Source organism: Colletes latitarsis, chromosome 2 (assembly GCF_051014445.1).
Source record: "Colletes latitarsis isolate SP2378_abdomen chromosome 2, iyColLati1, whole genome shotgun sequence".
Classification (NCBI taxonomy): Eukaryota; Metazoa; Arthropoda; class Insecta; order Hymenoptera; family Colletidae; genus Colletes; species Colletes latitarsis.
In genome coordinates, this window is record NC_135135.1 from 21580328 (window position 1) to 21607028 (window position 26701).

Below are 26701 nucleotides of genomic sequence, written 5' to 3' on the forward strand. Positions count from 1 at the left end.
TGTATTCCGTCGTGGCGGACGGAAACAACGAGGGCCAGCGACGAGACCGCGACGATTCGCGCGATCGCGATGTTGCTCTTCCACGATTTATTATTGCACACCGTCGAGATCCGCTTCGACGAATAAGAAGAAAAGCCGCGAGAGGCTCGTCCGTTTGCGGTGGTCGTCGAGCTCCGTGCTGGCTGGCGACGCGTTCCGAGGCTCTGCGAAGCAATGGAACGAGGAAAGTAAACGAACCGCGAAACGAAAAGAAAGACCCTAGTAAATGTACGATAAATGTCACGGGTAGTGTTGCTGGATCGGCTGCTGGTTGCATCGGTGGGACGCAACGCTCGACGCCGTCGCGGCGGCGTCGGTCTGTAACGCGTGACCGAAGCATCGCTGAAACCTCAGCGGTATTCCTGCTTGCTAGTAGGCGGCAGGATGGACGGTTAGTCACTGTGGCGGCAGACCGGTCGGTGGTTTGAATTCGCCGGCGACGGACACGCCGTTCGCCTGTCCGGGGAACTGGGCGGTCGAGACCGGCGGCTGATGGTTGAACGCGGGCGCATAACATTGCGGGAAATAGAGCTCCGGCTTGACCACCGTGGGCGTGAGTCCCCTGGGGACGGGCACCGGGCCCAGACCGGCCGGGGTGCCCGGCGGTTTGGTGTCGCTGCTCGAGTTCCTGCGCACCTTGGCCGCGTGCGGGTTCATGTGGTTGTCGATGTGCTTCTTGACCTCGGGCTCGGTGGCGAAACGCCGCCTGCAGTTGGGCATCGGGCAGCAGAACGGCCGGTCGCCCTGGTGGGTGCGCGTGTGCTGGTCCAGTATCGCCTTCTGACGGAAATCCTTGCCGCACTGTTGGCACTTGTACGGCTTCTCGCCGGTATGGATGCGCAGATGTTGGTTCAGGATCGTGCGCTGACGAAAGTTACGACCGCAGTAGACGCAACCGTACGGCTTTTCGTTCGTGTGGATGCGTAGGTGCTGGGTCAGGTGGGACTGTTGCCTGAACCTTTTGCCGCACTCCGGGCACGGGTACGGCCGCGACTCGATGTGTATGCAACCGTGCTGCAGCAACGTGGACTTTTGCTTGAACTCCTTCTGACAGATCGGGCAACGCACGTAAAGCGGCATCCCCGCCGAGCGACCGTGTTGTATCACGTCCGGTAAACAACCCTTACCACCGCCCTGTTGCTTTATGTATTGGAGGGCACCGAAGCTGCCCGTACCACCGGCACCGAACACCGCGTGATTACCGCCTTTCGGATCTTTGAAGTACGCGGGATACTGGATGGAATTCGCGTCCGGCGCCGGACTGAACGCTCCCGACTGCGTGTCCGTATCACCAAACGTCGACGCCACTTCCTCTTTGCCCTCCTCCGGAGGGAACGGTACGTCCTGCGGCCAGAGTGTCGGCGTCATCCCGTTCTTGAAGATCAGATGCGGACTTACGTCTGCAACAAACACGGAACCAAGTTCATCCTCGGCTGACCCGACCAACGATCGTTGGAGGAATATCTTTGTTAGTCGCCCGGATTACGGTACCACGGACCAGAAGAAGAGACCAACGAACACCGGGTATGCGCACTACGTGTCAAAATGCCGCGAACAAACGTACCCTCGGAACCAGAAAATACCTGTTTCGTTCGAACACGGCCGTCGAGACGCGGTGTAGGCAGAAAGTTAATAAAGCAGCATCGAACGCGTGGCTAATCGCGGTCACCGACCAGTTTTAGACGAGCGAGTCCGAGATCCAACTTCGCGAAAGGTCTTCGCGAAAGGACGCGTTCGAGAAGGCATTCTAGTCTAGAAGCTTCAAAAGCCACTTTTATACCGAGCAAAATGGTATTAGGTAAGCAAAACGGTTACTTAAATGTGGGCCGAAAAACATGCATAATGCCATAAAACGTTGCTATCTAGACTAGAATACCCCCAGGAAGTATTACTGGGAGTTGGGTAGTGTTAAAGTAGACGCGGAACAGAGAAGAGGCGTGCGAGAACCCGAAAATATTTTCATAACCTTGATATTTTCGGTCAACAAACTAATATCTTTGATATTGATGAGAATCTGAAATCCGTCTGGGCCATCGAGTTCTCGCACAGTCGCAGAGCAGTGATGTCAAACACGCGTCGCTCGCAGAACCCGTTTGCACAGAGTGCGAGCAACGAGCGAACATTTAACATTTAGATTAAAAGTATCGTTACTTGATAATTTCTATCAAAGGATGCCAAGTTTTCGTACGAGTTTGTCACCACTGCGCCAGAGAATGTATTAATATCGTGGTGAATTTGAACGATGCAACGAAGAAACGGATATTAGAGCGAGAGGGCATAATAAGTAGACCAGGATCAGAAGCTGAGAGAGGACACTGGAGGTAGGAGGGAGGCTCTTCTATCTCACAGCTCACCAGCACGCTCGCGTCCAGCTCAACCGTTCTCGTTTTTATGGTTGGCCTTGGCGGCAACGAGGCCGATGGTTCGATCAACGTTCGACGAATCGATCGATTTTCGTCCGTGAATCGCCTCGCGACGAGAACGTGTTCCGTTCTCCGCCGGGGAACCGACATGGGACTAAGCGGAGAAAACAAGATGGATCAAAAGTACCCAGAAACGAAACGGACCCCGACGACTGTTAGTACGAAATCTCGTTTGACGATCGGGAAATGGTGAATGGATAAAGGCACGATGATATGGGGTGACGATGAGCGAAAGTATTAAACGCATATATATAAATATATATGTATATATATGAATATGTATAGAATAGATGACGGTAGAGAATAGACAGACGACGACGATGGTGACGGCGGTTGGTGATAGTAACAGTAAGAACCGGTGAATGGGTCAGTGTGGTTGTGGTGGACGCCCTCTGGGAGTCTGGGAGGCAGAGAGAAATGCTCGCCTTGGTGTGTGCGGACGTGCTGATTCAGGATCGCCTTCTGACGGAAGTGTTTTCCGCACTCCGGACATTGGTATGGCTTCTCACCCGAGTGGATGCGCAGATGCTGGTTGAGGATCGCACGCTGCCGGAACGTACGCTCGCAGTACACGCAAGCGTACGGCTTCTCGTTCGCGTGTATGCGCAGGTGCTGCGTTAGGTGCGATTGTTGCCTGAACCGCTTCCCGCATTCTGGGCACCCGTACGGCCGACTGTCTGTATGGATCCGCTCGTGCTGAAGCAACGTCGACTTCTGTTTAAAATCTTTGCCGCAGGTCAGACACTTGAACAAACGTAGATCGCTGTTCGCGCCCTTGCCGGACTTGCCGCTCTGCTGTACGATATCTGGCAACCCGGTCGCCATGTTCGGTGCCCCGGGGCTCGCGTATTGGTGAGCGTCCAAACTGGGCCCGCCGTCCCCTTGACCGAGGGACGTCAGCATAACGCCTGGTTGCTTTAGGTAGTGTAACGCGGAGAAACCGCCCGGTGTGAGCATGTGTGGCGGCACGGACGGCGACGGATGCGGCCTGGCCTCTTTGAAGTAGTGTTGCGGGTATTGCTGCAGCTCCCCGGCGCCGGGAAAGCAATCGCTACGGTCCACCTCGTGCGGCGTCAGTTGTTGCTGAGGCGAGTGATCCTGCTGTTGCGTCTGCTGCTGCTGCTGCTGCTGAACCTGTTGCTGTTGTTGCTGCTGCTGCTGTTGGACTTGCTGTTGCGTCTGTTGTTGCTGCTGCTGCTGTTGTTGTTGTTGCTGCTGCTGCTGCTGCTGCTGAGAGGTGGCTTGATTCGATTGTATATCGTCGTCGGGTGGGGTTAAGGCTTGAGGCTCAGGCGGTGCCGAGGGGTACGGCGAGGGCACGGGAGAGGCCAACGAAGGCGGGGGACCGCTTTCTCCCTCGACAGGGGGACCACAGGCCTGCTGTGGACTGCCGGACGAGGAGGAGCCTTGCTGTTGCTGTTGTTGCTGTTGCTGCGGATACAGTCCCCCGTCCTGGAGAGATCCCGGCCCCGGGCCCCATTGCCCCTGGGGTCTCTCCATGTTGTCCTTGTATAATACGTAGGGCGCGCCAGTATCTGGAATCAGACAAGTCGAACGAACCTTTATCGATGCGTGCCCGTGAAAAGTAACAAGCGTCCGCCTGCTTTGTTTAGTAACGGGAGATCGTTTTGGGATTGCTCGATTCGGGCGGACTCAATCGTTATTAACCCTTGGGGAGGAATTCTGCGAGGGACTTTGCCGAGAAAAGGTTCTGAAAATAATTATTTTCAAAATATTCTTCTGGTACTCTGTACAGTCGACTGAACAGTCAAAGTCACCGAGTCCTCCACTCTTGGAAGCAGATGAAATTAATTGGGAATACTCGAAGCGTACGCGAGACGAACGCGTGGTACGATTAATTTTCCGGTCAGTAATAACCCGGTACATCGGATCAGTAACGGAAACGTGGCTGTATTATCGACACCCGCCAACATTATAAGTAACGATTGTGTGGCATTCGATTTAATACGCTCGTAAAACTTCGGCCTGACGCGATCGATTTATAATGCGGGAAACAGGTGAAAACGAAGGTTCTCCGACCGCTTGGTCGGGCATCGTCGCGACGATGGTCGTCGCTCGAGACGAATCCTCGAATCGCTTCGATCGACGACAGAGCTAATCGCGTTCCCTCTCCGACCGAGAGACTTTCGAGCAAGTAAAACATTGTATCGGATCGGTTCGCCGCGTGTACACTTTCTACCACGCTGAATCGACCACGTTCCTGGTCACGCATGGTCAGATACGTCCGGTTCGAGCTTCGCAAGTTCAACGGCTGTTATACAGGTCGGATGCACGCGGGGATACACGTCCACGCGAATGATTTATGAAGTGTTCCCCGTGTATCAGCGATGTCGAATCTCTCTGCCCTTCTGTTCGCGCGAAAACCTCACCTTCTCTCTTGCTTATTTTTCGGTGCTCCGGCGTTTCTCCCGATCGTGGGTGGCGAATATTTTTAAATACCTTCGAATCGGGTAGTTGCTTAAGAACGGCGAACCCAAGTCGAGCGTCCATCGAGTTATCGATCATGGATGGTATTTTTTTGGCGTTCGAGAACTTATTTATTTTGATACCGAATTAAATAAAATACGATTCTTGGTGGTAGGTAACCAAATTAGAACTGAAATAAATTTCGGTCACTTTGCTTTTTGTTGCAGATCGAACGGAAGGAAGACCAGAAAACCAGAAGTAAACAGTTTGCAGGTGCTAGCAGTCAGGTGAGCGAGGGTTAATCGATTCTTTTTCTCTGGTAGGGTGCAGAGTTGGGCAGAATGTTATCTGATTACATTTTTCATGATAAAATTATACGCGATTGCACGATAATTACACGATAATTACATAGTTTTTACACGCTTTACGGATTTACAATTATAATTATTTATTTGTTTGCTATACGGGTAGAACTCGTTTCGTATAGAAAAATAACTAAAGCGAAGTGGAAACGCGCGTGTATACGTAAACAGACAAAATAATTGTACCGTAATTGGACGGTAATTATCGAGCGATTACGTGTAATCGTATCGTGGCAAATGTAATCAGATTACATTTTGCCCTACTCGGGGAGAAGGAATCCGTCGAGTTTCTGTAATTCGATCGATGTCGTCTAGTAAACGAGGAACGGTTCGACCAGTCCTCGTCCATAGAATCTTCGTAAAAGGGATCGTGCGTTTAGATAGAGCTACAAATTTATTTTCTTAAATCATTGCGATAAAACAAAAACATGACAATATGGTATCGTATTGCTTCGCTTTCGAGTTACTCGGAAGGTTAATTTGATTCGCAAAAGGGTGAATTTGATTTGCAAAGGAGTTAATTTGGAGTGCAGAACCTGTATCGTTTCGAATTTCGAGCCGACGACAATCTCATTAGGTCAATCCGTAACAGTCGACTGTAATAGTAGACCCAGTTGAAGAAAAAAGGAAGCCGAGGTAAGCAAAGAGATCCGGGTTCGAACGTATCTTGGCCAGTTCGAGTCTTAACGTTTCCTCTTTGGCGCGGCAATTTTTCCATATAAAACGCAGAGAAAAAAATAGGCGAGGCAAAGTTGATCGTAGCGGACCGAAATCGAAGGCAACCGGGAGGCAACGAGCCGTAGAACGGAGCCTCGTTATGGCATAGCTGGCGACACGCGTTCATCGTAATCACAGCTAATCACGTATAGTCGCGTTACGAGGAAAACAACGGTTCGCGCGAGCGCGTCTCATGATTATGGAATTCGCATTATGCAACGCAACACAAAGTATTCCGTTTTATCGGATTAATTACCTCGCTCTTTATTCCATACTTTCGTTTATCCCGACGGCCGGTTAACGCTACTCGCGTACGCGTAACTCGTTCGCCTCTTTCAGGCTGGTTTTGTTTTTGCGTCGGGGGGATGACGCATCGACGGATTATCTTCGTTCCTCCGTTTATTAATATCGAGAACGCTTTTCTTGCGTACGCCGCGCCTCGTTTACATCCACTTTTTTCGCCTCCTTTCCCCCCTTTATGCCGAAGGGAAGATACGTATCTCGGTGGTGGGTACAGTCGCTTTTGTTGCTCGTTCGCGGACGATACGTTTCAGCAGCCGCGGTGACAAGTGTCATTGAACCCCGGGTCGGAAAAAGATACGATGACGACGGTCGGGACGTTCGACCGCGAAGCGTTGCCCGTCGCGACGATCTTCGGCCTAACCGCCTACTGACCCTCTGGAACAACCTTCCAAGGAAATTTCGCGGCCTGGCTCGTCGAGGATCCACCAGGATCGAGGTAGATCCGATCCGTCGTCGACAGTTGTCGTTGGGGGCGTAAAATATCGCACGAAGCGCGATACAACTTTATATACTATTTCACGCTCGTAGATGGAGAAACAATTTAGTATGTAGTAATGCAATTAATATCAAAACATGTTCTCTATCATTCATCTGGTAGAGAATCTCCCCTTCCCCTCGAAAAAATAATAGCCAATCGCGTACCACGAGGAATTTCCCCGCAGCTAGTAATCGTCCGACGACATCGAACCGTGGCAAAGTAAAATCAGTTCTCTTACGAGCGCGGACGAGTTCCTTGGCCCGATAGTTCGTGTTTGTCGGTGGTGTAATTACTATCGAAACTTGTGCGCGTCTTAATACTCGCCGCGAGAGTTTAGAGCGGCAAGATCGCCGCGCTGCAATCGTTTTGCGAAATCGGGTCACCGTAAATATTACAAGCATGTTTCTCCCGTGTCGCGAAAATGTTGCAGAGTGTCCGAAGTTCGGGCAAGTTCGCCGGATGCTTGTGAAATTTCGAATCCGACCGCGTAAAGGCAAATCGACGACGAATTATGTATCCGACAATTGTCTCGATTGCGTAACTCGCGATCGTATCCATACGTTTGTCGAGAGTGTAGACTTTTGCGCGATGGGGCGCGATAAAGACCGGCGAGGATCGAAATAAATTGACGCGGGTGCAAACTTAGCGACGAGAATTAATGCCAGTCGCGTTAGATTCAGTTGGCGTTTAACAAAATAAATTCGAGTCGAAGATATCTTCCGACGCGGACGAATGTATGGAACGCGTTTAAGCGTTTCGTCGATTCACGAGCGAGACGGAACACGCGACGATCATTAATGCAGGCTTGTCTGCAGTTTCGCGGGCTACGCGATTAATCTGAATCGCACGAGCACCTTCCTCTTGAAACGTTGCTTTTCCCTCGCGCGTAAATGAAAGGAATGACTTTGCTGTTTACCACGCTCGATTGTTATATGTGTCTTTTGATACGCCTGTCTGGCAACTGATGCGCGTTCGCGATCGCGAACCGTACTATCCAATTTGTGTACTTGGAAGATCAACTCCGATCAACTTTGCAGTCTCGACCGGCCATTTAATAAATTTTTCAATGAATCCACCATCGATATTTCTTTAAAACATTAAATCAATAGGCTTGTTCCGCAATTTCACCGAGCTCGATCGAAATAAATTTTTTTGCTCAGCGTCGGTTATCGACAATCACCGTAAAGGACGCGAGTTTCTCGTCGTATCAGCCAGACTCGAACGGGGCTACTTGGTTCGAACTTTGTCGTTTGAAAAAGAATTTTTACAAACGCGTTCGTTGATCCGCGTTTCCATCTTGAACGGGACACGATTCGCGGTATACGCAACATCCGATACCGATTCATTTTTTCCACGATTCTTTTCGTCTTCCTTATCGCGCGACGTCAGGATTGATCGGCCGTATCTACATAATATTATCGCTTATTTATTCCGCCGGCTGTTGCTGAAACGGCCTCACTCTCGTATCATTAATTACGTTAACGAGTCCGCGCGATCGTAGTCGTATGTTCGTACATGCGTCTCGTATAATCAATAAACAAGTCGTACGATTTGCATTAAAGAGACGCGAGCCGGAAACTGGAATTCGCGGGTGAAGAACGATTCGTTCCTTTCTTTTTTTTCCTCCTCTTTTCTTTTATCGCGTCGACGACATTCAAACGACTCCTCGAATTAAATCGATACGTCCCCGACACTTTCGACGATTTTTTAACAAGGTATAGCGGAGGATCTTGGAAAAGAGACGAAGAAAAACCGCACCAGGAAAAGCGACGTATCCTTGTATCAATTTTGCCGAGAGAAATACACTAAAAGGATAAACATGCAGAACGATTTCGGGACGCGGTAATTCCCGACGCTCGAATTCCGTCGGAATATCGCCGACAGCCATACTCTTATCCTTCCAGATCTTAGTCCCGTGATTTTGAAACGCGTAATACAAGGCGCACTCGCGAAAACAGTTTGCGAATCGTGGATCGTGTATTGCGTTTCCAAAGCACAGGATGAACCGTTTGGAATGGCTTGTTTTTGAAAACAACCAAACCAAAGCCTATCTATAGATACGAAGCACATGTTTTTATGGACAAGTAGCTTAGATAATTACTTGTGTATGGTATTTCTGTAACGCGCGTGAGAACCGTGTATCTGTTTTAAATTTGAGAGTAAAATATAAAGCAAATATACAGGGTGTTCGATAACTGGTGGCGCAATCGACAATACGGTTATTCTACGCGATGGAATGAATCGAAAATGTAAAATAAAATGTTTTCGTACGGAGCTTTGTTTTCGAGAAAATCCACTTTGAATATTGGTCGGGTACACCGCGTACAGCCAACCCCTGTATAACACGATTTCACTGTAATAGCTCTGATAAAAACGTCCACTATGATTACTAGAACAAAACGATAGTTGTATTGTTTATTTTTGCTTCTTATAGAAGCTTGTTAGTTTCGACTCGATGGATTTTGCAATAGAATATTTATATTTCTGTTGAATGTTTCAACTTATCTGCTTATGGGGGAGAAATATTCGTGAGTTTAGTCTCGTCGTCGATGGTGACAGGCGCGAGAAGCTCGCCGGGCAACGTTTGATCGGTCATCGTTCATGCGTGCACGGTCAGCTAACGGAAACGGGTTCTATTTTTTCCAATTTACTGATAACCGAGTGAGTTCGCCGGCTGGCAGCCAGTCGATAGTCTTAGTATTTAAATGACATTGGCAGCGAGCGCGCGACCGTGCAATTTTAAACGAAGGCTTGCCGGCCGCGGCGAAGGTTGATATACAGATTTCGCGGTGAAGGTCGGTTTACAATATCCGGTATCCGAGGTTCAGTATTCCGAGAGTATCTATCCATGCTTTCTCTCCAGCGCACGCCTCCTCTGCGATACATCAAGCGGCGCGAAAATAATTGCCCCCAAGGAAAATACAAACTCATTTGGCCTCTTACCTTTTTTTTTCTACGTACGAAACGAATCGCGAACAGATTTCGAACGCTTCGAATCTACGCAATCTCGTTCGAGGCTTTCAAAGTTTCATTTATTCGATGCATTTTTCATTGCGAAAGAGAGTTTCGAAAGCGATCGAGCTTCGCCAGATATATTCGTTATTATTGCCAAACGGTATTAGTCACCAGATTATTTAGGATTCCCAGTATTTACAATTGGATGGGAAAAGGGCACGTACCTCGGAATGCCATTTCGAGATAATTTCAAAGTTTTTCCTAAAAGTGGGTGTTTAATTTTGCAATATCCGTCGACGGTAAAGGAGAATTGGAGCGACGACGAGCGTCGGGCAGGGTCGTCTGGGTCCGTTTCGCGCGGCGTAAAAATAAGTATCCGTCTCGTAAATTTAATTGCGAAACGTCGAGGGGGAAAGAACGTTATTTTTCACGTAGGTGCGACGGGACCGAGAAACAGGATTCCCGTCGGATGCCGGAGAACGTTTCCTATAACATTGTTTTGATACATATTTTCTGGAGTTGCTTTGGAGGCCACTCGTTACGACACATTCCTGTCGTCTGAGTCGGCACGGTCCGAGGCTCCGTTCGAAAGAACGACGACGACGACGAGCAGGACGCGCGCCACGGAACAGTACCTGTTGTACGGAATCGCGTTTTTTGCAAGGTACAATCAAAAGGAGACGAGTACGTCCATCGGGGAATCCCCCACGTATACTCTGCCCCGACCGATCTCCCCCTCCTTTCGCTAAGTGACGTTTTGGCGTGCAACCGGTTTGCCAGCAAAGGAATTTATACGAAATTAAACGTCCGCGATAAAAATATGGCCCGGCTTCGTCCGCCTCGCCGATAAATTAGAAGACTTTCCTTCTAGATCGCCCGTATAAATAAATATCAACCGGTCGTTCGCCATAAATACGCTGACCCAGCCGCGGAAAAACGGAATGCCGAACGCTGCGTCGCGAATTTGGCGAAAACGCGACGAAACGGAAAGGAATTTCCACGTTTTTTTCCTCCGTCGAATATAAAATTATCCCACTTAAAATCGAGTCGAATATTTCGAAGACTGTTTACAAATACCCCGTTAAGATCGCCGTGAAAGGCTCGGGGATTAATTTGTGGGCCCAATAAATGTCCGAAAAATCGGCGCGTTACGCTCGAACGATGCCCGTCGTAAGTTTTGGAAACGCCCGGGAGATAAAGCGGATGTATCGATACCTCGTCTGGACCCAGAGACCCGAGAAGCATTATCACGGCGAGTGAAAGTCCGCTACGTCGTTATTCACGGCGAAATGCGTTCCACTTTTTTTTTTCTCCTTCTTTTTTTTTGGTCGCCGTTCAGAGGCGGCGCGAAGGGAACGATCGTTCTTGGAAGAGGGAACGCGAAACGATCGACTCCGCTCGTTCGAGTTCGACGCGTAAAAAAAAAGTTCCATGTGCTTGAATCCGAGCACGGGAGCGCGCGTAGACAAAACAACGCTGCCGTCCGATTTTATCGTCGCGAAAAGCCTGCCTAACGCCATTAGTCCGCGTTAGTGGAAGGCCGTGTCGACGATTTCGTCTCGTAAAGAGCCACTGTTTTCTTCGCGTTCTTCTGCATCCGATCGGACCAACGACGCTTACGTATTCCGATAAGTTTCAACGACTCGCTTTTATTAACCCTCGCTTTCTCGTTGATCTTTACTACTCGTGCCAACAGTCTACGTACGACTCTGCTTAGGAGCGTCTCTAACTTCGCGCACAAGCTCGAGATAACGCCGTGTACACGCTTTCGTTGGTTTCTACTATTTTCCAGCCGCGTTAAGATCAGGGTTTATCTTTCTTCGCGATAATGCTCGACCGTAGGTCTCACGTTTGGCGCTACGAAACCTGAACAACCTCAATCGTCATTCTGCCATGTTCGCTCCTCGGACTTATCTCTCGCGGATTACTCCTACCGTTCGACGCTCGAATTCTTTTCTCGAAGACCATTTTTTTCTAGAGAAAATTGTTTGACAATTTCGTCGAAACTGTAGAGCGTCGAACTGCAGACACGTTTTTAAAGACCGCATATTCGCAGAAAAAATCGAGTTTCTCAAATTCTAGACCGAAATACTCCCTTAACTCGAAGCCACTTGGCTTCCATAATTCGAATTTATAGAAATTGACCTCCGCAATTCACCAATTTCTAACGTCTAGACATCAATCGACCGTAATTCGTTTTTATTTCCTCTAGATCGTGTTCTCTTATTCAAGTGTTCAAGTATACTTGAAAAAATAAATTTGTTGTCTGCGCTCCCGTCACTGTTCGATCGTTTCGTGACGGTTGTGCACGCGAGAGAATCGTAGAGACACGATTTAGGCGACTGGTACACGTTAGGCATGTCTGCCTACTGTACGAAACACCCAACACTTTTTTTAGTTCTGACATTCACTCTACTCAACTTTCGAGAAACACTTGGTCCAATTCTGTCTGGCAACGTAACAGATGCGATGCATTGCGGACGCCAGACATTTTGAAACATTGCCGTATTAACCGTTTCGCTGTGGCGGGCTTCGACCAAAAACTAGTCCTGCGTGCCGGGCAAATATTCGTTTTCGACTCCAAGATCGAGTATTCGAAGCAAGATCTCGGTTTCCGGCACTTCAAATTGAAATTACGTTTCCTCGATTGACTTTTCGACTCTCTTTCCCAGGTTCATCTATCTTCTTGGAAGTTCGATTTCGAAACTGTATCGTTTAATTATCTCTCTAATTATTTCTAATATAGATTCATGGGTCTGTGCGGTTGGTACACCAGTGATTTCACGGTTAATTAAATTTTCAGACGACGATCGCGGCCTGTTTGCACGATGGGAGTCAACAGGCCGTTTGCAAGGGCTCGATCCGTCCGACGAGACGAAATAAAGCGATTTTATTTGTCTATGTCGGGCCATTATTTCGATCATTTTATCGCGAAATCGTGGCACGTGGATCGTCGCGCGCGTGGCTCTCCGGGACGAGCGCAAACCGGATGATTCTTTAACGAGATTTCGACCGCGAACGCAGCAACGTCCGTCGCGGCATTAATATTTTCTCGCGTTTCATTGATTTTGTAAATTGCGTCTGCGTTCGGAGAGTGCCAGGCCCAGGGTGAAAAGTATTAATTCGCCAACGGAAGCAGACATCGTGGAAAGAAAGGAAAAGGACAAATACTCGATCGATTCCAAGATTCGTTCGGAGCGTGTTATTTTTCGCGGGAACGCAAAGGTCGTGTCGCAGTTAGCCGCAATCTTTGGGCGAATAGACGTTGGTACGAGCGCGGTTAACGAGATGAATTGGACAGTCAAACGAGGCGAGCCTTGAGACCGACTGCTCGCGACGAATTGCATAAAACTTGCGACAAAAGTTGTTGCCTTGGCGATCAAGTTCAATAGTAGAATCAACCGGTAGCCATCGAGCATTCCGTGGCGTTGGCTTCGTTTCGATTGCAGCAGTTTTCTAGAAACTCGCTGAGCCTCGCATGGAAAACATTGGCCGCGAACGATAAGAGCCGGAGCTATCGTGCCGTTTGAAAGAAGTTTACGTTGACGCACGATACCCCTTTGCTGATTTATCGTCGTTCTACCGAGTCGGCGAGCGACAATAAACTTTTTTCCTTCCATCTAGCCTCCGTTCTGCGCGTAATCGCGCATCCAGGAGGGCCGTTTTCTCGCGGTCTCGCCGCAGAGTGCACTAAACGTCGCGGCGTCGCCCCGGACCCGAACGAGTCTCGAAAATTTCCGTGCTCGAGCGAATTTTATTTTACTCCCGCGGAGAGAAAGCTCCGAGCGTCGCGCGTCCTGTTCGGGCTCCTAAATGGATGCCCCTAGTTTCTCGAAAATCACGCTTAAACCGATTCATCGCGCGACAACTGGCCCGTGGCAAGCTCCATTCGTTTCCTCGATCTTCGATAAACTTTTCTACGAGTCCCCGCGGAATAGAGATAAAATTTGTACGATCGGCTGATCGATTCCGTTTGTTTCGACGGGACCGTCCAGATGCTCGACTCCGAATCGATTCTATGGAAGATCGATCTTTCTGTCGCGTCATTTATATTTAGCGAGATTAGACGAATTAATACCAACGCTGAAAATCGAGGTAAATTGATGGAATTATTGGTTAAACGTTTTCAGGCATCTTAACGATGTTATCGATAACTGTAGTAGCGGGTGGTTCGTGAAAAGTAGACGGTACTACTAATTCGTCCGACTATCGACGGAACGGAGCTACTTATCACTTTCATCTGGCTTTCGTGTACCGCTAGGAACAATCGACTTATGAATTATTCTTGGATATAATTACATCGATCTTGACGGAGTGCACCTGCGGCCGATCGAACGTGCACGATGCCCTTTTCGCATCGAACAATTATGTTACGCCTGTCAAGTTCATTGAATGCTAAACGCCGCGCGATAATTGCCATCGAGAGACAAAGAGGACTTCGGGAAAGGAATTTCGCGCGCGGATTAGAAAGCGTCCAACCTGACCGAACGAAAAATGTAACTTGCTGTCAACGAGGGAAAACTGGCACACTTGTCCCAGGCAGAAACAAAAAAGGAAAACTAATCAGAATCTAGATACAAAGTAGAGCGGATGGAATATTTGCCAACTTTTTATAAATTTCGACTCGAAGTTGTTCCCTCTAATAAATCGATTCTGGAAATAGTTAACGCGTTTAAGTTTTCGAAAGGCGTACGCTTATTTGTTTACGACCAATTTGAAGAACGCACGATTCGACGCAACGATGTAGCTTTTATTCGTCGTTGAAGCTGAATGCAAGTATTCTTCGCTGATCATATACCGAATACAAAATAGCGTGTTCGGTATTCGACGATGCATCGGATATAATTTACAAGCTGCATTCGACAGTACAAACGAATACACAATATAGTTAAACGTCGATCACCACACAATAGAACGCGTCAGGTTGATTGTCGTTTGCTCTAAGTAAATTATATGTACAAGCCTTTGGATTGTGACCTGGGTGATTTAAATCCATGCATCGTATGGATCTTAAACTTTTTTCCATTTATGCTAAAAAGCATATCGATAATTCCCTTACTTGTTGCCCCCGAAATGGAAGAATCGACAGAACGTTGGTAAAGTTTCGGCTGTTACGTTAGGGAACACCCTGTATTCGCGGTGGAAGCGTGGAAACGGCTTTCGGTTCGTCAGGGAACGAGCCTTTCGAATCGATAGCAGAGCACATCGGAATCCTAGCACCTTTTTTTCAAATACGTTATCTCTGGTGCTTTTCGAAAGTGGGCGCACGCTGGTCGGAACGAATTTCAAGGAGCGAATTAAAGGGACGGGGGGCAGGGAAAAAATATTCTCGCGCTGGTCGTCGGGAATGGGCGGGCGCGCGTGTTGTAACGAAGTGCAGGCGGTTCGGGGCATTCGAGAATCGACGGGATCGACCCGGCGACTTAAATCTGCAAGCTGCTACGGGAGGAAAAATCTTTAAAAATGCTGTCCGACGAAAAAAGCGCGCATGCGTAACCACGAGCCATTTCCTTCTTTCTCTCTCGTTCTCTCGCTCTTTCTCTCTTTGGTGGTTCGACGTTCCCCTCCTGTGTTCCGTGGCTCTTCCCCTCGACGGTTCCCTCTCCAAGCGGCGTTCGTCGGTTGCCGCTTTCTTCCTTCTCGTTTCTCTTTACGCGCTCCTCGCCGCCAAAACAAATCGTAAAGACGCCTTCTGCTACGTAATCGCGCAGTCATTTCCGAAAAATCAATGATATCGTCGAGTGGGCACACGCCGCTTCTTCTCCTACCGAGTGCGCCAATATATACACTCGAGTGCCGCGAAACTTCTCCGCAGAGCATAAAATCGAATTCGAAGATGCTTGCGACCCGGCTTCTTATTCCACTTCTTCCTCCTTTCTTTGCCCCCCATACCCCATCCCCCACCGCTCGTTCCAAGCTCTTTGTAAAGCTTTGGGACGCTCTCGTTTCTTCCTTTTTTTCCACCCCCTCCTCTTCGTCGTTCGAGTTCAACGATATCGTCGAGGCGGGCTCTGTGTCAAACGGGACGCTTCTTACGTCGCGACGAGACTCGAGAGCGGTTCCAGCTTCGCGTGTCCTGGCGGGAAATCGAATTCGAAAATCCCCCCATCTCTCCGACGCGTTTACTTCTTTCGGGACTTCTCGAGAATCTGTTCTCCCTCGCGTCTCGTGTTTTTCCCTCCGTTTCTTTCCCATCGGGGAAGCGATGAAATTTTATCAACGGCGACGGGGGATTCAGGGTTAAAGAATCGGGACCACGCGAAAGTGTTCGAAAACTATATTCTACCGTAACGGTGGATAAATCAATCTCATAACGATTATCGGTGCCGTTAGGTAGAAAAGTAATACCAAGACAATACGTATTTTTAGAATAAATTAATCTACGTTACCATCGCTGATAAATGGTATTTTATTATTGTTCCTTCGATCTCGTTGAACTTAAAGCTCGAATGTGACTAGTTTTTCGATAATTGGCGCGCCGTCTCGCGCGTCTTAACGAAGATCCAATTAAGTCCAAGACGCATGGAAGCGCGGGAAGCTCGCGGGTTAGATAGAGTTTACGACAGACTCTCCGGGCTCGTTCGGGCGTTTGCAAAATCGCGAACAACTAGAATGTCTTTGCTCGAAAGTCCCGTGGCGCTTAATTGACCGAGTGAAAGCGACTTTGTGGCCACTCAAAGTGAAGGCGCTGTCTCGATATGCGTGCAATAAAAGAAAACATTGGATGCTGCGACCGAGAGAAAACCCGATCTCGCCGATATTAGACGCCCGTCTCTTCGACCATCGACAGGATTATTCGTTGGATTTGTATAACTTCCTCGAAACTTCTGGTCTGGGAGTTGCAAAAAATGGATCTCTTTTTTTATCATCGTGATCGCGACGTCTCGACGAGACAAAGGGCGACGCTCGTAGTCGCGGAAAAACGCGTTCCTGAGGATCGTCGTTTCTACGCGAGGTCCTTTCTTGCCCATGAGCAGCGATCGGTCCCACGAAACAAAGGGAAAAAAGTAAACAAAAAGGCGCAACCGTTCGACGAGCAGAACTAGGAAAAAGTTCATTGGCGCGTCGTCGGCGAGTGAAAGCATCAGGTTTGTCCATTCAATTAGCCTCTCTCCCGGTTATGCTTGCGCTCTTCGTGGCGTTTGCAATAGGAATGAGTTATTGCACCGGGAATGCGCTTCTGAATCGCCAACAAGGCAACTTGGCCTGTCTGTCGCGTGTATTTGCTTCCACTTGCAAGAGAATCGCGCGCGCGCTCGCGGATTCGGAAACATGTCTGACGCGTGGATCTGTTCCTACTTGCGCGAGGATCGCGCGAGCGCTCGCGGATCCGGAAACATTAAAGTCTGACGCGTCGATCTGTTTCTACTTACATGAGAATCGCGCGAGCGCTCGTATAAATATCAACACTGTTTCTACCGCGATTTCATGAACACCTAGTTCGATCAAAAGGTGTCTTTTCACACCTTTGAATTTCGATGCAAACAACGGTGCAAGTAATCGACAAGGTTTTCTTTAAATCGTATTAACTCCCCTCGAAGCCACTTCGGTAATCATAGTGTTTAATATTGTGTTCGTTATCCAGACATAGTTTATTTGCAGTATCAAACTAATTCGTACACTTTATTCGTAATCTGTAAAATGTTTTATATAATTCACGATGGACTCAGGTTAAAAACCCCCTGTACCATCGATCCTATTAAAAATATGTACGAAAGAATAAAGTTTGTAAATTTAATTTGCAACAATTTTGGTTCCATACGTGTTTGTTACAGAAGCAATGATGAACGAGATACGGAGAATTTCTGGTCGGTACCTTTCGCAACATTCCTGTCTGGCAAAAGCGCCGCGACGTCGCGTAGCTTAAGCGTCTGGTCGCGAACGATCGGGTGTTTTCGCGAACGAGTCGAGCGGAGGTCTAATATTATTCGGTTGTCTACCTACTTAGGGAGTTTCATTGAGATCGAGTTGGGAATAGTGCGTGTGGTTCCCTCGTTGGTACACCGGACGCGACGCGTCTCATTCCCATTCGGAATCGTCGAAGGATCGGTTATTTCGTCGCGTCCTTGCGCGGCCACGGCGAGTCTGTTCTGCAGCCGCGCTTAAGATTCTCCGGGAACGCGGCTGATTTAATCGTACGCGGATAACAATACCCGCGGCTGCACGCGACTGGGCATATTGAACTTTCGCGTCGTGAGAAGAAATAGAAATGGCCGTTTAGCCGATAACGCCTCTTCCCTCGCCGGCTGGCAAGGCGCGAGATATTTTTTTCTCCTTTTGTTGGAAAGAGGATTCGAGAGCCGCCTTAATCGCTTCGCAACACCTGCGAGGCGAAGACACGTAACGCGGAGGAAATATCAGATTCGCGACAAATTATCACCTTTTTTTCTCTCCCCTCCCTATATGTTTATTAATCTTTTGTTTCAGTGGCCTTTAATCGTGACGAGTCGAACGATAGAACGACGGAGGTCCTAATCGATGGGGATGGACCGAAAAAGTGTGTTTGGTTAATTTATTTACGAGATAAATCCCTCGATACGGAGAATAACAGGTGTTAGAGAACGGACCCAAGAGAGGGAAAGCAGACATGAATGGTAAGATGCAAGTGTTTTTGATTTATTTTTAGTTAATTTTGGAAATGTTCTGGTTACAAATCCGATGCGTGAGAAACCTATCCCACGGAACGTAAAATCGCAAATTAAATCGTAAAGCAAGGGGTTAAGGCACTACCAGAGCCCTCGAATTTTGCAGAGCTGAACGTCTTAGGATAGCCTAATTAATGAGGGTGCCACAACGGGAGAAAAAAGAGCGGCATCGTTGGCTCGTCGAGACCGAATTTTGCCCGGAGTCGTACTCTTCCGAGGTCGTCGAACCGAGTGTGTATGTATATCGAGCTTTCGCGTTCTTGGAGGAAATAGAAAAGCTGGTTCGTCGATAACTCCTTGTCTCCTCCGGTTGCACGGGCCGGAGCTAAGTTTTTTTCAGAGAACTCGCGAGATAGGTCAACTCTCGACGAACTCACGATGCGTTTGACGGTTTTGAATATCGTAACGAAAGGCAAACGAGTGTTACTACTGACTCAGATTCAATGTTAACTAATCAAGAAATTATCCGAAACAGTAGTATTCGAAACATTGCAAAATTATGGAATGAAATATTTGTCAACCGGACGAAAATCATCACTTTTAACGCGTATAACATGGGATGAAAAAATTAGCATCGAATATCGTTGGCTGTTGTAGAATTCTGCAACGCTTCTACGAAATCAGACGTTATTACTTCGGGTTGTTTCCATGTAAGAAACACGGACGCGCGTTGCGAATCGCAATGCCCGGGGCGAAACGATGATTTACAAGGAATCATTCATAAGTCCCTTTTAATGTCGGAACGATCGCACGTCGGGGCTAAGTTTAGCGATAAAGCGGCGCCAGAATGCGTCCATTGTTCGAAGCTTTCACGAAAGCTCGAGAAAAGACCGCGTGGCGTTAACCGAGTAGTGCAACAAATCGGGCGATGATTCCCAGTCGCGAAACCGAAAATGTTTGCGACAACGCGTCAACAATTTTCAGGTATCGTCGAAACGTCAAACTTTTTCTCCGTGCAAGAATTTCAAAAGGGCTGACATTTAACATTTCCCCTGTCTATGGGTACCCTCGACAGTTTTTCAAATTATAGTGTAACGAATAGAAATATGCCATAAAAAATTGATATCAAGGTTCGTTTTAATTAACCTCGAGAGGAGCTAAAAAAAATGTGACGTTAAGGAAACTTTGTAGAAAAACTTGATCCGCAAAAGGGTGAATATGAGTTGCGAGGGGGTTGATTTGGAGTGGAAAGCGTGTGCCAGTATTAAGCGTGGAAGAATTTGAGTTTAAGACTAATGGCGGTTAATAAAAAGCGACGTCTGAGGTGTTGAGGGGGGTCCTCGGCGGTCGCGACAGTGGATTTTGCGGATTAGTTCGAGGACGTTGGTTGTTCTTCGTCGGCTCGTTTCGAGGGGTTGGAAAGAGCGGGCTGGGGGAAAAAGCGTATTGGCAGGACGCGCACTCAGGAGTTAAAATCACTCGCGGGGCTCGCGGAAAACATTCATTTGCAAGAGCAAACATTCCCCGCTATTTATCGAGTGTCAGAGGGAATACCTGCGGCCCATTTTCGTATCGAGCGCCGAAGGGACCGGCGTAGCGACGGCGCGGAAGGCAAAGAGACGAAAAAACACGAATCGAGCGCAACAAAAACATAACTTTCCGCGATGGCGGCGCGAAGGGTGCTCGAGAAACGAGTGGTCCTTCTCTAGTATTCCATCGGTGTTATAGAGCTCGTCAGATCGAATGTTTGTTTTCAGAAAAATAGACAGAAACGAGACGGGCGCCGCTGTTAACGCTGCTAGCCCGTGTAGTACGCATTCACGAAGCCCGAAACCGTCGCGCGAGTTTTATTTTATTCCTTTTTTTTTCGGCTTTGTCCAATCTTTTATTATTCCGACCCTGTAGACGCTTTGTTTTTTAATACCTCCCTCGTCGTCCGTCGCTTTTCGATTCACCCTGTTCCCCATCGATCCCTTTTCCTTCGACGAGTCCTTGGCTCATGGCGGAAAGAAACTCGGAACGATCCCCGATAACTGTTTTAAATTCAAATCGTAACGCGTACGATACCTGTTATAGGTATGCAGAATTTCGCAGAGTCTCGCGATTTTCCGTTTCTTGACCAGAAAGGGAATCCTCCGCGTGTCGTTTGCAACGTCGACGTGTCGAAATCGTTACGAGAATCGAAAATACAAGAGCAGAAACGGCCGGGCGGTCCGCTTCGACTTTCAATCCGGCGAGGTTAAGCAAGATCGTGGAAGCGGATAGAGTCTTGGCACCGTACGAACGCGGATAAATCAACGATTTATTCCGTTCGACTTGCATAGTCTAGCGAGCCGTGCTCGCCTGATTCACGACGCCCGAACAACAGAATCCCGATTCTCGCGGTCGAGGACGCGTTTTCTTGCGCGAAACGGCGAATCGACCGATCGCAGATTTTCCGCGCGCAAACACAGGCCTGTTCTCCCGCGTTGATTCTTACGTTCCCGTTGATACGGAGCAACGTTCGCGCTCTTATCGTCAGAAGTCACACGATAAACCCGCCGACGTTTATTCTCCAAATATACGCGAACGCGCGCGCGCCTCATCGTCGCGAGTTATTCAATAAAAAACCGAGTATTCCGCCGGGAACAGCTTGTTCTTAAAACGGACCAATTCTAGTGAAATTCGCGACTGTTGTACCGGTCAACAGAAAACAGGTATTCTTCGTTCAAGTAGTCGACAATCTGGTCCCTAATTACGAAGATTAGATCAACGTATTGGTTCTAACTGTTTTCATACTGATACTAAGGGAGGATATTTTATAATTAATTTATTTCAAGCCACAACCCCCTTGTCTTCGCAAATAAGTTTTTTTTGGAAATTGTTTAAACGTTCATGATAACATATAAACGATGAAACATTTCATTTTTGCATCCGATCGGTTCAAACGAATGTAACTAATATCCTTCGATTAAAAAACAACATTTTCCAGTAATTGGATTTCCATTCACACTGTATAGATAATCGAGCACCGGGGCAAACTTTTATGCGAATAATATCAATACGCTTTTATGGCTCGCGAATATTTCGAAGGTAATCAAAACAGACAGTGTCGGTCTTGGGAGCAAGCTCGTATTTTTCTTTACGTTTCCATCCAAAGTTGTGGGAGTATTTTGAAAAACTGCGAGGAAAAGTTACGGATCGAGCAATCGTTTCGTTCTGTAACTCGAGCTTTGATTTTTATTCAACGAGCAACGAATAGAAAGTTGCTTATCTTTCGTTCGTTGTGCGAACTTTGTAGATAAGAATTTTAGAAATTAATTCCTACGGATGATATATTTGAGCGTGCAATTTTAAAAAGAAAATGATAGTCTTGCGAGCAAAAGCGCAAGGACAAAGAAAACCGTACCGTTTTGGGTGAAAATAGGATCGAAGCTGAAAAATGATTGTAGAGGTTGTTGTCAACTTTGCCGCTAAGCGTTGCAGACAATCACTCTTCGCTCACGATAACGCGTTTTAAACCGAGGCATTTATGTTATCTGCGCCAAAATGCTTGGAAACAGTGGCCGCGTACGAAATTAATAATATTATATTATCCTATGCAGGTCATAGATATCGTCAAACGCAATTTATTTTTTTGTTAATATTAAGGAAAGCTTAGCCAAGCGTCCAGGATCAGTAGGGCAAGTCCGATTATACTCAGACTGCTATCCTTATACATCGGTGGACAAAATTATAAGTCGACCCGTTCGATTGATAACGTAGTTAACTATGTAGTTAAAATTATAGAATATTGATTGAAAATAAATGGGTCTTGTAACCCAGTAGTTCCAAGGGTGTCTTATAATTCGGTCCAGCAGTGTAATTGCACGCGAATCGACGACTGCGGGGCGTTCAGAATTATTTAAAGAAAAAGGAGGAATAGAAAAGGAAATCGAGCGCGATCGGAGAGAAAAAGGAGGAACGATCAGTCGTAGATATCGATCGAAAAGTTTAGCGTGACAAGTACCTCTGAAATAAGCAAAGTTCCACAGACCGATCATGTGTAGTTCTGGTGGTCCAAGTTGGAAAGCCGGTTCAGCGGGGCTAAACGAAAACCAATCGTTTTATTCGGCGCGATTGACTTTATACCGTCCAATAACGATTCCGGGATCACCAGCCGATATCCTCGTCATGTCAACCAGCGAAAATGATCCTGTTTCGATGACGACGACGAAGAGGAATATCGCGATAAACCTACAGCAGAGATAACGTTCGCTCTTGCCGGTCGATAGCCCTCCCTCCCTCTCTTTTTTTTTCTGTTTCAAACTAGATTACAATTCGACGCTTCATAGAATGAAAACAAGAGAATCACTGGATGGCCGCGGCGGTCTATTCCGTCTCTGGGAGAGATTCGCGTGTGTATCAGGTGCGTGGATCGTTCCTCGAGGTCTCCCGGACGTCGATGTCCAGTCGCCGGTAGCGAAGTCGCGTTGCCAAACTATCACGCGCGAAAACAACGTTTCGAGACCGCGAAACACCCGCGTTGCAGTCGCGCGCCTCCGTGTGGAGCGAACAAAGCGAGCATCGAATTAGTCGAAATTCCAGCGGACGTTTTAACGGGACCCGCGATCGGTACTAAGTTCTCGCGATCGGTAGAAAAACGTAGGAGCGCGGTCCATTTGTCGGAGAGTCTCGGATAACACTATCGGCCGGCAAAAAGTCTCGAATCACGGGACGAAAGCGTTGGTCCGTTCGCGACTGGTCACTGATCTTGTGGTCCGCGTGTGTACGGTAGCCAATACGGAGCGTATTCTCTCACGATCGAGCATCGTCGGATCGGCAACGCAGGCGGCCGGCATCGGGACGCGCGAGCCCGTATCCTCGATCGCCGATCATCGCTGCTACTGGCCCGCTGGTGGCCGCGTCGCCGCGATCTCACGCGAGGGCCGTTCTCTCGGTCACGAGCGGCACGATCGTCGCAAGTTTTCCTCCGTCAGCGAATGTTCACCTTGACCAGGCCCCGTGCAGACGCACGAGCGTCTGTGCACGCACGCGGCTGGCTGGCTGGTTGCGACGCGACGCGAGGCGACGCGTTAACGCGATCGAACCGATCAGCATCCGCGAAGGACTCGCGACCGACGATCACCACGATCACGACGACCACGACGACGTCGGCGACGGGTTCGAGAGAAATCGTAGCGCGACACACCAGACAAAGTTGGCCACGAAAAACTTATTGCTCCCGGAGAGAGCGTGTTTCGTCACTCTGCACCGACGAGACGATAATTTCAGAGCCGATTAGATGACCCAACACCGACGATAGTAACGAGACCGTATTTTGCGGATCAGCATGCCTCTCTCTCTCTCTCTCTCTCTCTCTCATTCGTTCGCTCTCTGTTTCTCTCTTTCCTTCCGTCTCTATCTACCTCCCACTCCGTGCTTCTCTCGCTCGCTGTCTATCTCCCCCTTCTCCCTCGCTTTTTCCTCTCGCGCGTTTTGCAAATCGCAACGGTCGACGGATACCGAGATTCTTCGCGGGTCCCCCCGTGTCTTTCGTTTCTTTATCTTCGATTCACGGACCCCCGGAACGGTCCCCCGCCCCCCCCACCCCTCGTTCCTCTTGCAGCGTATGAACGCAAACTGTTGTCGTTTCGCGTTTCCTCGCGTTAACCGGCATGCCCGTTCTACCGTTCGCAACCGCACCGGACGACCATTGTTTTAGGTGGAATTCGAACCTCCGCTTGACCTTGTCCAGCGCAACTTTTAGAGAATCGGCCGCGACAGAATCACGAGCTCGTCGAGCCACTGTTTTCACGACCGGTGACGTTCAGGTTGGTTCGCGGTAGCGTGCGTGGAGCGCACACGAGTTAGAAGCTGGCACGTGTCTAGCCAGCGGCGTGTTTTAATCGGTGTCGGAAGAGCACTTCTGCTAGTGGGTGCCGGCTCGACTGTCTGCCCGTTGCACGTATGTACTCTACGTATGGTATGTGTGTACGTGCGTGCGTGAGTGTGCACGCGTGTGTATACATTGTGGAGGAGGCGGTGAATCAGGAGGGAGAGAGCGAGAGTGTATCGTGTAAGAGAGAATCGGAGCAGGGTAGGAGGGAGGGCGGGAAAATTCGAAACCGCGCGTACACACAGCGCGCGCTTGCGACGACGTCGTCGTTTTGGCAAAACGTGGACGACGCACAGGTGGCCAAGCGGGTGCGTGCGTGATTTCGGATTCCAAGTAATGCGTTATCGAGTATGAAAGGAACGGACGACGGACGTATCCGATGGATGACGACACGACGGAGTACTCACCGGAGTTGTAATATTCCTTAAAGTAGCGTGTCGCCGCACGCTGGACGATCGAGTAATACAAGTTCACGTACGACGTCGACTGGTTCTGTGCGGAGAGCGCCATTTACACTGTTTTTGGTCGCGCGTGGATCACCGTGTATTATTTTAATATGTAGATATACGTATATATATATATGTATATATATACGCGTGTATACGTAGAGTAGTTAAGTATGTATAGAACGTACGTAGATTCGATACGGTGCACGTTCGCGTGATCACGGACGATGAACGACAAACGCGCGAAACGTGTCCCGTCGTCGGCTCGTTTTCCTTTTTTTCGCGCGCGCGCGTGTGTGTGCGTGTGGGTGTTTTTTTGTTGTTTTCGCGTCGAATTCTTCTCGTTTACGCGTCGTGATCCCTCCTGAGATCGTTGGTTCGCGCGACCGTGAAAAAAACTTTGGAAAACTCCTCTCCGCGTTAGCATCGGTCCTCCCTTTGTCGAATATTTACGTTCAGTCCGTTTTCACGGGCTTCGAGCAGCGAGACGGTCTCGCGTGCCGGCAAGAGGCCCGCGACTTTAATCCTCGGCACACTCGCTTTCGGGTTACCCGCGCCGGTAGACACAAACTCGGTAGACTCGGCCTGAGCCCCCCCGAGTAACTCGCCAAGACCGAGACACTGGCGAGCTGCAGCGTTGCCACACTTCCGTCGCCGCGGTGCGCGGCCGCGGAGTGGGGATTTCTGGACTGGTTCGGGTCGGGTTTGGGATGGCAGACACCGTCGTCGGGAGAGGACGAGCGGAGAAGGTGCCGGCGCGGCGCGGCGTCGAGCGAGCGGTGATGGCGTCAGGGCCGGCTTCACGCGACTCCGGGGGCACCTCCGGCACTCGCGCTCTTACAGATTCGTTCTCTCGTAGGACGACGATCGAGGCGGGAGAGCCCTTCGTTCTCCGCTCGGTTTCTCTCTCGCTCTCCCTCCGGAACGTTGTTGCTGGTACGAGCCAAATTGGGGTAGCGTGACGGGCAAAATTTTGAACGGATGGCTCGCATGCAGACGATTGCCGGTCAACGAGCTCTCGATCTCGTCTTTAATTGGACGGTACCGGATTTATACTTTGTTCGCGAGTCAATTACGGGACTCGTCCGACTCTGGTCCCGAGGGCACTCTGCGCCGCATCGTTCCAAGGGTGACCGCGTCGAGCAATTTTCGAAAATTGCCACGTTTCGTGCGTCCACTCCGCGCGCGGTTGCTGGTAACGTTTCAAGTAGAATCGTCCGCGCAGTCGGCCACAGGGAAACGCGATCGTAGAACGTCGTCCGTTTCGTTTTGGTAGGCGATAGACGATTTTTGGTAGATCGGCCGAGAAATCGAGAAGAGGATCCGCGGGCGGCGAAATCTTCCGCCCCTGGCGGGCAGCGGCAAGGGTGGTGGCGACGGCGGTGGTGGTGGTGGCGGCGGTGACCGCGTCGGAGGAGAACGAGACACGGTGGAGAGGATACACCGCGTGCGGGAGACAGAGTGGGAGAAGGAGCGCGGAGGTTGACGAAGGGAGAGGACCGAGAGGAGTCGGGCGAGGAAGTTATGTCCGTTGGGCGGCCGTGGAAGGGATTTGATACCGTGTCGAAGTGGGGGGCGGCCGGTCGGTTGGTGGGGGTAGTTTCGGCGGAGAGGAACAAACCGGGTGGGGGTTCCTCCGGTCGCCTTTCCTACCCCTTGTCCCTCCCGCCCCTTCCCGGTCTCTCACTCCCCGGCCGATGTACCCCTCGATGCGCGCTGCGCCGTGATGCATCGCGCTGCCGGCCGCCTCTGCGAGTCACAAGGTATGCTCGTGCCACGAATACGAACTGCCTCTCCCAAATCAATATCAGTCGTTGAAAAAAAAAGCGACTCGGCACCTATAATTGCCGAACTTCCGCGATAACCGTCTCTTCTCTCTCGCCGGCTGTCCCCGCCGCCTCCACCGCCTCCACCGCCTCCGCCGGCGACGCCGTCGCCGTCGCCGCGGGACGACGACACGCCGCGCCGCGCCGCCTTCCCCCGACGCTGCGTTAGGTTAGGTTCACGCGCTAGGTTGATTAGGGCCTCCCTCCGTGCACCCGTGTCACGCACGTTTCCCGCCACCCAATGTCCGCGCACGATGATTTTCACTGACTATGCCCGTGGCCA

General features: G+C 49.3%; 1 protein-coding gene across 2 annotated transcripts; it reads right to left on the reverse strand.

Annotated features, from left to right (window-relative positions):
* On the reverse strand, positions 1 to 25271 carry LOC143351958 (uncharacterized). 2 transcript variants are annotated; one of them, XM_076784093.1, is made up of 4 exons: positions 24554 to 25271; positions 3630 to 3997; positions 2972 to 3560; positions 1 to 1439 (listed from the first exon to the last, which is right to left on the reverse strand). In XM_076784093.1, exons 1-4 carry the CDS (start codon positions 24654 to 24656, stop codon positions 436 to 438), a joined length of 2064 nt encoding a protein of 687 aa, XP_076640208.1. In that variant the 5' UTR covers positions 24657 to 25271; the 3' UTR covers positions 1 to 435. The 2 variants fall into 2 exon arrangements, with proteins under 2 accessions (XP_076640208.1, XP_076640207.1); XM_076784092.1 differs by having other exon boundaries at positions 2972 to 3997.
* Between the last annotated feature and the right edge of the window lie 1430 nt (positions 25272 to 26701).